At 38.8% G+C, this 16,286-nt stretch overlaps 1 protein-coding gene and 1 pseudogene across 1 annotated transcript; one reads left to right on the top strand and one right to left on the bottom strand.

The window, feature by feature from the left end:
• The first annotated feature begins 2,950 nt into the window (after positions 1-2,950).
• On the top strand, positions 2,951-8,595 carry LOC120105467 (DNA-directed RNA polymerases II, IV and V subunit 12). The gene is made up of 3 exons (XM_039117960.1): positions 2,951-3,198; positions 3,335-3,427; positions 8,259-8,595. Exons 1-3 carry the CDS (start codon positions 3,159-3,161, stop codon positions 8,279-8,281), a joined length of 156 nt encoding a protein of 51 aa, XP_038973888.1. The 5' UTR covers positions 2,951-3,158; the 3' UTR covers positions 8,282-8,595.
• Positions 8,596-12,248: 3,653 nt separating this feature from the next.
• Positions 12,249-16,286, bottom strand: part of LOC120105468 — a 36,154-nt pseudogene continuing 32,116 nt past the window's right edge.

Consider the following 16,286-nt stretch of genomic DNA (forward strand, 5'->3'; position numbering starts at 1 on the left):
TTCTGGCAATGGACTGTTGAATATTTTGAACTACATAACAATGTAGGAGAGAGAGCATATTTTACAGTAAGCTTTTATACATATGGACCAAATAAATACATAACATGGTATACTTTAGTTTGAAGAAGCAGTGCTAGATAACCCCAAGTCAACATCAATTAATCATCAAATAGAAATAATTTTACACTATGTATTATACCTTGTTATTGACCCTTGTTCATCATTTGGATTTCCCATGACACAACTATGACTTTAGAAACACATTGATGCATCAAATGCAAAATAAAATAAAGTAAAAATAAAGTACCATGGTTCTACCATTATTTGGTGGCTGTTATGATCAATAACTGTATAGTGAAAGAAGAAAAATGAAAAAAATATCACAAATATATATAAATCATACATACGTTGACAAACTTATTGGATATAGAAGCAAATGAAAGTTTATCGGTAAACTTCCATGGATGTTTATCTAGGAAAGGAAAGAAGTGTGACGCCCGGCCCTTTAAGTGAATTGGGCCTGGTCCATTTGACCGGCTCAGTTAAATTTGGCCCAAAAACAAATAAAAAAGAAAGAAAGAAATGTTGCGCATATGCTTGGAGAGAAGAGGACTCCTGATGGGAGTCTTCTTCCTCCCGATCTCTCAGCATGGAATCTAACTCCGGGTCAAATTCCGGTTTAGGCCGAGTCTATTTAAAAGCCCTCTCGGTCCCTCTTCTACCCCCACCGGAGTTCCGGCCCTGATCGGAGCTCACCGCCAGCATTTTCTTTGGTTTTCTTTCCAAAGCTCGGTCACCATCGCACCGCTGCCGTGTCCATTCCTCACCGGAAAATTAGGTAAGGTCCTAGGCCCCTTGAGCTATGCCTCTCCTCTTCCTTTTGGAGTCGTTAAGAGCTCCAACACCAGTCGGGGATCGCCGGATTTTGGCCGAAAGGGGAAAGCTCTGATTCCCCTGTTTTAACTTGTCGAACCCATATTTTTCTTGATTCCAACTATTTCCGCCACCGGTGCTCACCGCCGAAGTCTCTCTCCAATCCCTCGCCGTGGCAGAAGGCCATGGCCAGAGCTCAAGCCATTAGAATGCTTGATTTCTATGGTTAAAGGGGTTGGAAACCCTTGTTTTGAGTGGATTTTGTGCTGCTGTCCGCCAGTCCCCACCGGTCGTCCGTTGCCCGGTTGTGAGTCTCTTGACCCCAGGAACCACTACAACCATCATTTTTGCTTTGAATCGGGTTGGTGAGTAACAATATTGCGGGTAACAGGATCTCCCTATTTGGATACTTATTTTCTTCTGTTTTGCTGGTCGTCATTGAGCATGGCACGCCGCCGACACCGCCATGAGTTGTCGGCCGCTGGAGTCACCGACCACAATCACCGTCGAGAGCCTTCGTCTATTTCAGGAAGGATAGGGAGGGAAGGAGAGAGGCCTCACAACTATTTGCTTCTTCCCTTATTTTCTCTCTCCTCTCTCTAGTTCTTCTCTCTCTTGCTCTCTCTCTATTTCACTCTCTTTATCACTCTCTCTTTTTACTTGTTCTCTTTCTACATGTTTTAGTGGATCAGTGGCGGGTTTAGGTACTTTGTGAAGTTAGGCTGTTGACCCTTAGAAGTGTCCCGACCTGTGTTGTGTGACTTGGAGCTTCGAGCCAGTATTGGTCTTGGGTCGGCACTATACAACCATAGGAAGAGTTCGAGGTCGGCGTTATGCAACCGTTCAAGAGGTCCTGGGTTTTCCGATTGACTTCTTTCTCTATCTTGGTGTTTTCTTTCTCTAGTTAATCCAGAAATTTTGAAAAAGGGACTCAGAGGGTAGTCCTGGGTTACCACGTAATGGTGAACCCTTTAGTAGACTAGTAGAGGATTCTGGGGTGTCGAATACCTCGGATATTTTTTTGATATTGATTTAATTTTTTAGGAGAACATTATTTTACGCAAGAGGACGTTGAGCAGGGTTCTGCACACTCCAGTTCGTAGATTGTGGTGTGGGCAAGTAATTAGTCTGTCTGAATTGTCAGCAAAGAGGTAAAAATTCTTGTACACCCGCCTGCATAATTATAGGTATTTTATACACATACGTATGATATGCTAATAATCCTGATATTGAGGTTGTAATAAATTTTTAGGCTTTGCATATTCTCTAAGGCTTTGATTTAGGGAATACGCGGTTGTGTCTCGTGGTTGGACCCAGGTGTTAGGTTCAGAGTGCGACAAGAAGGCAACATATGTTTAGTAACAAAATCATTCACCACCATTTAGCTAGAACTCGGAAGTCAGTTCACCATCTTTCATCTCTTCTATCAAGTATGAACGTCTCTACTTCCTATCTAATCTTACCGAACAATAGAAAGTTCAAGCAATAGTCGTGTAAGACGAAGGTTGAGAGGAGTTGGGTTGTATCTTTCGCGCAAAAAAATGATTAATCTTCTTTCACGATGTTGATTGTTGGACCGCATTTTGCACAGCTCTCAAAGTACCCCAAACGCCATCCATCAATCGCAGCACAGCTCTTAAAGCACAATCCAATGGTGGACTCACGCTAAGGAAGTATCCTTCTTCCGCGCGAAAGATACAATCCGTGTCCGGCCGAGAGATTGGTCCATATTGATCTTTGGGCCAGGTATTTCGGTCTACATGGGTTTATCCTAAGGTCAGACCAAACCGGATGTTTTTGTCCCAACTAAGCCGCAAATGGGTCGGGTCGACCCGTGACCCGACCCGACCCGACCCGATCTGCATAGATCCGACTTGACCTGACCCACGGATCCGGATCGGATCCTACAATTGGACCCAAACCATTTGCTGGGTCGGATCTGAGTTTATTAAATTTGGACCCGACCCGGCCCATTATTTTTTTGGGTCTATTTCGGGTTTACTGGATCTGGACCCGACCCGCAGAGCCGACCCCAACCCGAAATGGAGCGCGATAAATTGAAAGCACAGCGCTTGGGTTTCTTCTCCTGAATCCCTATCGCTATTCTTCATCCTCCGAGCGCCGCCTCCTCCGAGCCCCTCCTCCGAGCGCCGCCTCCCCCAACTAATCCGGTTTGGAAGTCAAACTTCCACTCTTCCATGTAATTCGCCCACCCTCTTCTCGTAAAACCTGGTTGCTTCTTCCCAAAAAGAAAAGGAAAACCCTAGCTTGCGGTTCTGAAGTCAATGGATCCCCAGCCTGAGCCTGTGAGCTATATTTGTGGAGGTATAGTCTATACAGCGATCATAGATTCCATATTCCTCTCGTTTTCTCTTTTTGATCATATCTTCCATCCTCGATTCTTAGCTGATTGATTGGTTTTTGTGTTGATCAAAAAATTTTGGGAAAAAACGATGCTTAGATTGCGGGGCAGAGAATACTTTGAAACCTGGTGATGTGATTCAATGCAGAGAGTGTGGATACCGCATCCTGTACAAGAAGCGCACTCGGAGAAGTATGTGCATACGAAAACTGCTCTGATTTTTCCATGGAGTTACTCTCCGTACAATTCCTAATTTTCTAATTATTTCATGGGTTTTAAGGATGCGATTCTTGAGACTAGTGATTTCATCGTTGTTATTGCTGTGCTGAACTGCTGACCATTAGAAATAGCGTCCAATGGCCCTTTCTCTTTATTTTCGAGAATTGGGTTTGTTGTGCTTGTCGCTTCTCATCCCCAAGTCCATCATAATGCTTTTGAATGGTAGCAATAGTTCCTATATGTGATTGTGTCTTTCTAAAGTGAAAAAGAATATGGATAATGATGATTGATGGAGACTGATTGCATCATATTAGCTACTAATTTGTTTGCACTACATTTCGGAAACAACTAGTTACATTGAACACTGGAATTCTCTCTTAATTTATGCAACCCTGTTAATCTTTCTTCATGACAATAGAAAGTAATAATTTGATCTGCTTTGTTCTGAAATATGTATTTTCTATCTTTTGGGTGAAGTCGTCCATTTTGTATATATCTGCAAACCATTCTCCACCATTTTTTTCTCAAATCTTCTGCTATGGCATCTTACATGATGTCACATCTGCATGCCCATCCTTAGTTTCTCCTCCTCTGAAACCCATCAGTCGAAATGTCACTTCTTTATTCTTCAATTCTAAATTACTGATGGTTTCCTGATGCACAAACTATTGCCATTTGATGATGATGTAATGGAATGCAAGATACCTTAAGGTCATGAAAGCTAAGGATGTGGTACATAAGCATTCATATGAACTTAAAATATTAACCAATTATCAAGCAACTGCGAATGACAACGAGAATCTTATGATCATCAAAAAGATTTGTGTCCTGTAAGTACATCTTGAAGATTATGGAGAGGCCTTCCTTTGATTGGGGAAGATTGCGGTCAGAAAAAAAAAAAAAGGAAACATTGAACTAAATAACAATTTGTACCTACTTGTACTGATCAGTTTATTCCAATACCATATATAGCAAGTCTTAAATTTCTTTTTGATTGTGCTGACTTCTACTTTTATGGCTTGTATTGGCTAAATTGATTTATGGAGTGGTAGGGGCATCTGTAGCATGATAGGTTTGTATAACTTGTTTTAGTTAAACCAAGTTAATGCTTTAAGATTATGTGCCCTGCTTGAGTTGATATTTATTTTTATCCATGTTAGAATCTTAATTGCCAGAATCATGAGTGGATGTGGGAAAGAAGATTTGTGTAGAACTGTTTTGAGTGAGGAAGTTGGTGTGTGTTCGAGATTTCTTGAAGATTTTGAAGTGGGTTTGGCACACTAGGTAAATGATAAGAATAACATTTTGAGTAACATGTAGGTAGGGTTGTCAAATGAATGACACGTTCATGAGTAGCTTATTATTTAGCTCATTATTGGCTCACTTGATAATAAGCAAGCAGAATGGGAGTTGACATTTAAGCTCAAAAAATAAATGAGTTGAACTTGAGTTGGGCCAAGCTGCTTATGTTCAGCTTGATATAGCTTTGAAATAAAAATAAATAAATAATATCTGATAACCATTATTAAATATTATTAGATATAACTTATCATTCAACAATAATAATTTTATCTGAGGAAAGGTATACTTAAGCCGTTAATCTAGTGGATGAAACCTATATTTTTGGGACCTATTAAGGAATTCCCCTAGGAGGGTTAGCCTTGATTAAATTGTAAGTTGCTCCATTATGTCCTGGGCATCATGGGTTGGAAACATGGAACATTCTCTTCACAAATCGAGGTAAGGCTGCATACATATGACCTTCCCTAGATTCTATAGTGGTAGGAGCCTCGTGCACTGGGCTATGCCTTTTTTTCTTAATTATGGAATGCCCCTAAGAAGAGTTCCCCTATTATATTAAATGATATGTCGGTGATTGGTTACAATGGGATTGAGAAATCTAAGTTTTGTATTTACAACTAATATTTCATGATATAAATTAGCAACAACTAAATTTCCTAATATTACCAACTTTAAATCTATCATTTATATTTCACTAAATTAAATTGTAACTCTAAATAAGGTGGTAAAAAAGGAATAAGTGCAATATACAGGTAGGTTAGTGATTGAGATGGAGAGATTTTTAAGGAAATTACTGAGTAAATTTAGAAAGATAATGGGTGAGTGATATATTATTGTTTAACTAAATGTTAGTAAACAATAATAATTCAACATCATTAGTGGTAAGTAGGGATTTGTTAACATTTTTATTTTTATTTGTTAACATTTTCACCTGTCATTATTTTCTAAATAAAGGGGAGCACGAACTGTTCTGGTTGTACTTGTTTTCCAATTGACCTTTCCCGAGATTTCTTTTTCCTTGTTGGATTTGTCTATTTTCTTCTAATACTTCTGCTAAATAACAGCCTAATTTTTCCGAAACATGTTTTAGTATTATATTGGTTTCTTCTTCTTTATGTGTGTGTGTGTGTGTGTGTGTGTGTGTGTGTTTTCTGTGATTTTGGGCATTGACTAAAAGTCATTTGGGTTTTGAATGGCGAGTTATGCTTTCAATTGTTCCTATCATTTTGTCTTTTGTGTTGGTCATGTGCTACTGCTCCTTTTCATGACTTAGCTTTTAGCTTTTCTCAATCATTTATGTCCTTCTTCATTCACTCGTTTTATTCTCCCCTTTTCTCTTAGATGTTTCATTTTTGCTTTATTGTTACTTTCTCACCGCAAATTCGTCCCCCTACTACACTCTATGCCTGCTTTTGGCTTCACTACCACTAAGTTTTCCATGATGCGATGCTTTACAATGTACTGTTAATGTTTTAATTGCTGCTATGGCAAATGGATGGTGCAGCCCATTAATCTATGTTATCTGACAAGGCCAAAAATGGCTTTCAAGGTTTCCATTTTCATCTTTTTCATATCTTTATTCACTAGCATCTAACATTGGATTAATCTATTGATGACCATGATAGGGTTGTCTTTTCATTTTTCACATAATTGACATTCAAATAGCTTGACAAAATAGACTCATCCCCTACATTTCCCACTTCTATGACTGGCTGGATGAAGATTGCATCTATCAAATTCTATGGATTACATATCTGCTCAACCTATAAATGGTTCATTAAGAAGTTATGCTTTCTACAACCCTGTTTTTGTCGTCATTTTTTTGTATCTTCATTTCAACAGTGCGACTGAATTAGTGAATTGATGGATCACATCCTATCTGATAATTTCAACAGCATTGTCTCTTCATCTTCAAATAATCAGCACTCATGCACTTCAAGAAATTGTGATCTTGACTATATCCAAGAAACTTAACTCTGTAAAAGCCAGTTTATTTTGTCAATTCAGATGATGGAACCATAACTTGTTCTATTCTGCAATCTGTAATGGCATCATGTCTTCCTTTTCATAATCCTTAAAATTCACTTCTTATCTCTGGACAGCAGCATCTTGAAATTCATTACTTCTCATCTGAACAATCAAATCATAAATTGTTTCAGTTTTTTGACTTATTAAATTGCTTCTTCCATGTAATTGATATACTCTGTTGAAAGATCTGGTTAATCTTGGGTGCAGGCATCATCCTTTTATTATGGTTTGCTTCTTGGGATGAAAATTTGTTTGGTCACAGTGAATTTAGAGTTTACCTGACTAAAAGGAGACCATTATCTGATTCAGATCTGACCGGAACCCAACCTATTAGGAACATCAGCAGGTCAGACCTATACCTGACCCTACCATAAGCCAGTTAGTTGCAGTCCACCTCAACCCAGAGTTGCCTGAGTTAATCCCATCCTTCTGTTTTATTGTATGTATAACCATGATGTGGCTGCTGAGATAGAGCAAGGATGTTGATGACGTAGGATAAGAAAAATTGGGAAGAGGTGGAGGAAGCATTTGGCTATTAATCCTTTTATTTCCTTTTTGTTTCACTTCTTAAGAAATATTCATATAGTTGAATTCTTGGATTTATTTTGGTGAGTGGAAATTGAAAAGCCTAAATAGCTATTAGGCATAAAAGAAAATTTTCTGATTTTTCACCCTGTTGCGAGCTTTCCAATTTTTTGTATCCACTTACTGGCCAAGTATTGCTGATATCCACTAATTGAATTCTTATTTAGAGCCTGTTTGGATATTTCTACAGGATTGGGCTGAAAATTCTATAGGAATCTGGCCTGTTTGCCCATCGATCTTGTATTTTCTAGGAGTCAGGCCAAACCTAGCCCAAATTCTAACTTTTGGGCTATGGAAAAAAAAAAAGACCTATGGAGGTCTTTTTTTTTTTTCTTCCTACAGGATTTGGGTTGGGTGGTATTTGGTTGGTACAAGGCCATGATTTAAATATATAGCCCAATTCACAAATGCTACAGGATATTCAACCCAATTCTGTAGGAATATCCAAACAAATCCTTAGTATTTGAGTTCTCTCCCTTGGGCTTTCAAATAAGATACGAATATTACTGAGACTGGCATTCCTTCTGGCTAGACTAGATGAATCTTCTTCTTCTTAGCGTGCCATCTCTAACTAGATTGCCCAGTTCCGAGGTAACACTTGCCAAAAGTAGAAATTGGTGTGACATCTTTGAGACCACTGTAGCATGGAGGTTATATTTGAAATGCTTCATAACAGATTTATTAAAGGCTGTCTGCAGCTTGAATTCCTAATTCAGGAACTTGGTTGTCTCACCATGTTTGTTGTGTATAAGAATGGCTTCTAAATGGTAGTAAATTATATGCTGCCTTTTGTTCCAACTGTTTCTTGTATTTTATGTCTTTGCATGATCTGCTGGAATTTTTTAAGATGCTTCTGTATCCTTTCTTACACAAATAATATTTTGTGCAGTTGTTCAGTATGAAGCGCGCTGAGGACAAATGTGAAAGGATGTCCTTGGTGGTGGAAGCTGTTGTCTACCGAATGGCGTACTGCAGTGTCGGAGTTTTTTAAAAAACAATACTCGTGGTCTTTGTGTTTATATGGATAATTATGTCTGAGTGAACTTTGTTTCTGTAATGGCTGACTGTTATCATATGCTGTTTGCTTAGTAATTTCGTTATACATCTTGACAGCATTTCTTGGTCCCGTCAGAAATTAGTATTTTATCAGTTGGTGGAGTTCCTGCATATATATAAAATGTGTAAACCATGATATTTATGCTTTGAATTGGAATGCTCTGTGGGAAGATCTCTATGGCCAAGTATATCTTTAGAGGACGAAGTTGAACATCTTTATGTTATAGCTTGGGGAATGTAATACGAATGCATTCTTGGTCCACGCAGGGAAAAAATAAATTGCGGCTCCAGATCTTAACAGGATTTAGTGAGACAAAGTATTCATAAGCAATCCTCTTCTCAAATTGGAAAGAAAAAATTGCGACTCGAGATCGGTTTAACACTTTGTTGGTTAACATTGCAAGCTTGCTGAATCTGTGTAAGAGGAGAACTTGCAGATACTTTTGAATTTGCTGGTTAACATTGCAAGCTTACTCAGTAAAGGAGATCTGGCAGGTATTTTTGAATAATGCACAAAGCACAATTTGCAAGGAGGTTAGTGATACAGAGTTTTATATTCTTGTAAGTGGAGCTCAAGATTAGTCTAGAAGAGAACAAAATGGCTCTTATCTTCATTCATAGAGATGGTGTCCTACGCGATTTTTAAATCTCATTCATATTTCAAACACTGCTTCATTAACTTTGAAGAAGGAGATGTTCTGTCCTTTCTTGTCATAATTTTAATATTGAAAACGTTAGAGGTCGGAGATATGATGGCGCTAGTAGTATGAGAGATGAATGGAATGGTCTGCAAGCATTATTTTTGATTGAATTGCCCATATCAATATTATATACACTGGCACAACCACTTTCCAACTCGCAAGCTTATCTAAAACTAATCTAAACTAAATCAAAGCAAAGCAGAATTCCTGAAGGTGTTGGATAGAACAGCTGAAGAGCTATTTCAATCTCTTGCAAATTCCATATGCACATTTTAGGCGTGCTCTCTATCGTGGCAAAATTTTAAAACATCGGCATACAAGGAGAAACGAGGAACCCCATCTATCTTAATTCATCCACTGGGGTTTCAAATGGATCGTATGCCGGCATGATGAAAGTTGGACCCTGGGTAGTTGTTGTATGTTGACATGGAAAGAGAGCATTAAAATAGCGAGCAGCCTCAGCTGGCGACAAAGACCAATATAGGCCGAAATCTTCGTTTATCTCAGCTGATGGAAGGTTGAAAATTTTAGAATTTTCTGAAGATTTGATTGATATTCTAGTGCCAAGCTAAGAATTTGGTTAATATGGTCAATCCGATACTAACTATTATATTTAGGCATTGATATTGAAAATTGTTGATTGACAAAGCTATCTAAAGAAGTAAAAAAAAAAAAGGTGAGATAGAAAAGATGAGTTTGTAAAATAAAAGAAAAATAAAAAAGCTATTCGTTTTCTCCATCTTTGGCTGCTGCATCGATGGCTAAAATGGATTGACCAACCCAACCCCTTAAATATCCTGCAATTGGTGCAGAGAGACTCTCATCAGATAGAACCTGGGCTAGACTTTGGTTGGGCAATTGTAGGTAGATTTTCTTATCAGCTGATATATCGAGACTTATCAATTTATCATTTGCCACCATCCAAGATTGAATGAGGACATCCTTCTGCAGGGAGCTATGTGCCAACCAGGCTAACTTACAGTTGTTGGCAGCATTCCTCTAACCACTAAGTCTTCCCCTAACCACTAAGTCTACCCAAATCAATGCCCGCCTCGAATCGGTTGAGTCCTCCCTACAGAGATTCATTGAATCCAAGGAAGATAACGTCACCCACTCTCGAGGTCTAGACTTCGATGAAATCCTAGGACTGCACGGCTCAGTTCGACAGGATAATTTTGACCATATACCTTTACAAGGTCGTCAATATGCCTACCCTTTCCCTAGAGGAGCGGACACCTTCCCTAATGTTGACCGAGGTCATCGCTATAATGTGGAACCGAGACAGCCTCGTGACCATGATGACGATGTGATGAACGGCATTCGGGTTGAGGCCCCCACCTTTGATGGTCGCCTTGACCCAAAGGTCTTCTCAGACTAGTTGCACGAAATGGACCACTTCTTTGAGTGGTATAATTTATCTGAAGACAAAAAGGTCCGGTTTGCTCGAATGAAGCTCATTGGTCGAGCCAAGCTATTTTGGCAAAACACTAAACAACTTTTGGCTAGGAGACATCAACCTGCCATAACTGAATGGGTTGAAATGAAGGAAAAACTTAAAGAAAAATACTTGCCCGTTGACTATAAAAATGATATGCTTGATCGATGGAACAATTTGAGACAAGGTACCCAATCGGCCATGTTTGAGAGGCGCCCGAACATTCAGGGCACTTCCACGACTTTTAATTTTTCAGGGTCCAAGCCTTCTGTAGGGTCCACTACTCCTAGGCCCCCTCTTGCTGTCCCTGTCCCAAGCCGAGACACTAACGGCAAGAGAATCCTTTGTGAGCTTTTCAAACCACATTCCAAAATTCAGTGTTACAACTGCCAATGTTTTGGTCACGTTGCCTCCCAATATGCTAACAAATCTTTCGTTATTGCTCAGTAAGAGTAGAGAGGTGACACGGATGACTTAGAGGAGCAAATCTATGAACCAAACCTCGATGACTTCAAGATATTGAAGAAGAGTGTAACGACAGACCTGATACCCTAGGAAGCACCAGCACAACACTCATATCATTTGCATGCAATAATATAGTCAACAAGCCCGTAGGCATGAGTCCATTTGAGAGAGCGCATGGTTACATGACTAAACAACTTTTAGATCTCTTGCCCATGTCACATTTTAGAATTTCCGAGTCTGCACATGCACTAACACAGCACATTCATGCATGTACTACTCAATCTATGGTGAAAGCTGATTCCAACAAGCATACCAAAGAATTTCAAACTTTGGGTTATGTAATGATCCGTCTTAAAGAATTGCAGTCTCTTAGTGTTGGACCATTCAGGGTGTTGCACAAGGATGGCACTGACGCCTATGCCATTGACTTTTCATTTGATTTTGGTCATAGCCTTACTTTTAATATTAAAGATTTGGTTGCATTTTCTGATGGCTCTTTTGCTAAACCCTCTGCTGAGCCAATTGCTTATCCTATTGCTGATTCCATGTCATTTTCGTTTCATTTTCTCCTCCATCGAGCACAAAAAGAGTATATTGATTCTATTTTAGTTGAGCAAATAGTTTTTGACAGTGATGGAAGCATCCAGCATTTTCTAGTTCGTTGGCGTGGTCTACTAAAGTCCGGTTACACTTGAATCCCGCGCGAGGAGCTACAGCCGATTGACCCAAACTTGTTAGAGTACTACCAGAGCTTTACCGAGCCACTTTCGTCGAGGTCAACTTTTTTCCACCCGAAGAGTGCGGACACCAGTGCCAGGTCAGCCGATCGCCACGAAATCCAGCCAGCTCAGCGGGTCCCAGCCGATTCAGCCAGCCTGATTTTATTTTCGATTGATTTATTTTAAATAGATATATTTTATATTGATTGGATTTATTTACATATTATCATTTGGATTTATTTGCATATTGTCATTTTAAAGCCTTTTTGGGATTGTTTTATTTGTAGGAGTTTGTTTATTATTTTGTAACCCTATATATATATATATATATATATATATGGATCCATGCTCATGTTTAGGACGATAAATGATGAATGAAAATTAGCCTCCTCCTCTTCTTCTTCCTCCTCTTCTTCTTCCTCCTCTTCCTCTCCTCTGCTCTCTCTCTCCCTCTTTTCTCCTCTGTCCTGCATCACTTCCACAACAAAAACCAAGAAGAAAAAAAGAAGAAGATGTTTTTGTGTTCACTTTCTCAGCAACAAAACAAGAGCCTTAAGAGATTTGCCTGACTTCGCTTCTAGCGTACTGGACCATCTGCTAGTTCAAAACTAGGTTCATTGAGAAGTGGACAATAACAGAATACAAACAATTTATCTTATACTTTTCTCTTTAATCACAAACTACAGAAATTACCACAACTGACCTATTTATCCTCTCATGGAAGAAAGTGCAAAATGTTTGTTGGAACTTCTGTGCAACATAAAGGTAATTCGAGTAACCCACAATTCCCGAGCAAGCACTTTTTATATACTCTGGATCCATGCCATATTGGCCTGCTGCTTTCAGACACTGTTTTATGGGCTCCTGTCATAAGCGATAGGGTAATTAAGGCTATATTTTTGGCATTCAGCCATCCAAACACTTGCGATCCTCAACTATTTTTGGGCTGAACATGTGTAGATTTTCTCTTCCCACAGAAGGTGATACAATAGCATGAGAGCTAAGAAATGGTATAGCTGTATGCTAGAATGAGTTAAATAATTCTTGTGCTGTTCAACCTTGTCCACCATTTCCTCTTTGCCTTATCTGAATTGGCATCATCAGTTCTGAGCTTGTTTATAATCACCTTGCTCTCTCTTAGCCGCAAACTAAAATCCTTCTTCCATGATTCAAAATTCTGCTTTAGCCTCCTCAGTTCCTTTTCTGGATTTAGACTTGCCTCTGCATGCCCCGACTTCACCTCCACCAAGAAGTTCACATCATCTGCAAAAACCTGACTCTGCTGCTCAAATTCCTCGGCTAAGCAGCTGATAACATTAAGGCCTGCACTCATATCTCTGTGCAGGACCCGGGACCCCACTCGCTTACCACTTTCCTCCCCCCATTTTGTTCCAATATGGTTTCCATTACTGTCCCAGCTTTGGTCCACGGATGCATCAGATCTTCGCTCTGCATCATCAGTGGCAAGGCTTTTCTTTGCAACTGAGAGGCTGGACTGTAAGGATCTCATCTGTTTCTGCCACACTTCCTCCATGGATCTCATCTTCTGCTCATACTCTGACCATCGGTTCTCGTACTGCTGGAGCCGCTGACGGAGTATGTCATTCTCCTCTTCCTTCTCTCTTAGCGCAGCCTCAGCCTTTAGGATTCTTCTTTGCAGCTCTGCAAGGAAGGATGCCTTCACCTGCACTTCATCAGATTCCTGCAACAGGGATTAAGTCAATCGAACCAAGTGCGGAAGCAACAGAAGAATATGAGTTGCTTGTGCTACTACTAAAATGATTTAAACAAGGTGTCAATGACAGAAAGGCTTGCTAAACCCATCAGAGACAGGCCAAGTCTTATGTTTTCTCGTCTTCCTGAAAATTGTTCATGAAATTACAAGCTTCATGGTTAACTCGACAAAACAAGGCAGGTACATAAAAAAAATGTAAATGGGAAGACAATAGAATGACAGAATAATAAAGGGTTGCAATAAACATCACAAATCCACGGATAGTGACATAGCAGAGGTAGGCATCCGTTTTGGAGAATGCACGTGCAAATACATGAGTTAAATTCATAAACGACCAAGGTTTGAAAACTTGACCTGGTTTTTGGTTTCACCTGGATTTTGTTGAGGTTCAATTTCTACAGCTTCAAGCTTTTGCAGCTTCAGAAGTTTTGCTCAAGGTTTTGAAGTTTTGATCAGAAAAACCAACAAAAATTCAAAAAAATAAAAAAAAAGATTATGACAATAAAAGAAACCAAGAAACACAATTACCCAACATTTTAGAGCATGTTGTATTATATAGGTTCTTCATCTCCATAGTAAATTTTAGGCTGATATATCTATTAGTAAGTGCACCACACACACACACACACACACACACACATATATATATAATATACTTGTTTTTTGGACTGTAGTTGTTGGAAAATACATTTTATTACATTCTTAGTAAAACTCACACATATATTGAATTTAGATTATTTTTAGTATTTTTATAGTTAAGTGGTTATTTAATCAAATGCATGTAGCTACAAATGTTATATTTATTTTCTTTAAAACAAATAATTTTGCAAAACATCTTGCATCTCATCGTTCACATTAGTATTTATTAAGTACTAAGGGTTTTTTTTTAACTTTATCTAGAAAGGTTTAAAGTTATTATCAAACTCCTCTTGTAACTCCAAGAGAAAGAGAGAAAAATATCTAAAATTCGATACCACATAGCCTATGCACTTAAAGTAAGGAAAGTAATGTACCCAAATATAATTATAAACAACAAAAATGGCATGAAATTAGCCAGTTTAATTGAAACTGACAATAACAGTAAACTGGATGGTCAGTTTTGGCTAGGTATCACCGTATCAGCCAAAATGGATCAGTTTCAGCCAAAACAATAACCTTCTATATGATTAATTTGTTGGGTTGCATTAGGCCTAATCTTAGTCATTTTGGGCTCCAAGATAGCAAATTATTTCCAGATGAACTAGTCTGGTTTATTATATTGGTTTAGGATGGGTTTCAATTAACTTGAACATGACATAACATGTAGGTTTTGTCTTAATTAAAGAAATCAAAACAAGTGGAACTCAAAATGTGTGTTGTGTGACTGCCAAGACAAAACTACTGATCTCCTATTTTTGACTTGCTTCTTCTTTAAAGAGTTCTGGTCTGAAATAACGAATAAGTTTCAGGCTAGAAATGATTCTCTTGTGGACAATATGGGATGCACTACTTGAATGGACTCACTTCATAATAAGACAGAATTGTCTGGTACATCATCACAGCTGCTATAGACTGGAGCATATGGCCAAAGAGAATAAAGGGACTTTAGAGAAAAGAAGACCAATGAGGAAGGAGTGTGGCATGGAGCGTAGGATCTAGTTTCTAATTGGGTCTATATGTTGAAGGAAGATGACAAGCTCAAGACCTTGCGACCTTCTCGAAACAAGGCCATGCTTCTCTCGTCTAACTAATATCCCCCTACCCACTTCTTATAGTCTCTGTATCTATATTTCCTCCATGTTTCTCAACTTTTCTCCCCTACCTGAGGATGTTTATGTCAGTTTCATTTTTTCAATGAATTTGATGGGAGAACATCTTTCCTTTTCAAAAAATAAAATAAATAATAATAATAATAATAATAATAAAATAAAAAATAGACAAATTTCAAGAAAAAATTGTCCCAAATTTCTTTCATGGTTCAAACCTAGGACCCTCTCCTCAGCACACCAGGGAAAGGGTTTCCACCTATCGACCCAAGTCCCGTAGGTGGATTTCTCACAAAGCTTGCATTGGAACCTCTACTCTTAAATCCTTTCATCAACAACCGCAACATGCACTCCTCGGTTACAGTACCAAAGGGCTATAAATTTTATAATCTACTTATAGGCTATCGATTCTGCACTCTACAAAAGGGCTACAAGCACTATGATGTCATAATATATAATGCGAGTTCATTTATTGTGAACTGTAATGGCCAACCACAATGGGCTGTAGTTTGAAGGGCAATTAATGTTTTAAAAGGGTAAAGCCATATATGCATGAATAAAGATATGGTTGAGCGGGCAAGCAAGCAAGCTTGCAAACACAATATTTTAAAACAAACAGCCAAATATAGCTGGATGTTTGCATCTGAAAACATGAGGCTCACTCATCTTTACAAAGACACCATATTGATACACAACATCGTTCTAATATAGGACTGTCACAGTCAGTGCTTAGGTAGTCTGCCACTCTGCCTAGAACCTAGGGAGGCCTTACCATCAAGGTGCAAGATAATTAAGCAATGCGCTAGTCAATGCTAAACAAAGAATCCATTCACCAATTCATCAGTAGCCCTCTGCAAGTCCACTACCCACAAAAAGGACAAGCTCGCTTGCAGTTCATCCAAATATTGACAACCCTCCAGAATCTTTCTGCAACAATTTGGCGGCCCAAACAGGTACATTCTTTCACCTTTTCTTCTATCTTCCTCTCTCCTAATCTTATTTCTCTTCTTTCCCTTTTCTTTTCTTCCTTTCTCGCTCTCTTCTTGTTGTATTATTCTTTT

Source organism: Phoenix dactylifera, unplaced genomic scaffold (genome assembly GCF_009389715.1).
Source record: "Phoenix dactylifera cultivar Barhee BC4 unplaced genomic scaffold, palm_55x_up_171113_PBpolish2nd_filt_p 000292F, whole genome shotgun sequence".
Classification (NCBI taxonomy): Eukaryota; Viridiplantae; Streptophyta; class Magnoliopsida; order Arecales; family Arecaceae; genus Phoenix; species Phoenix dactylifera.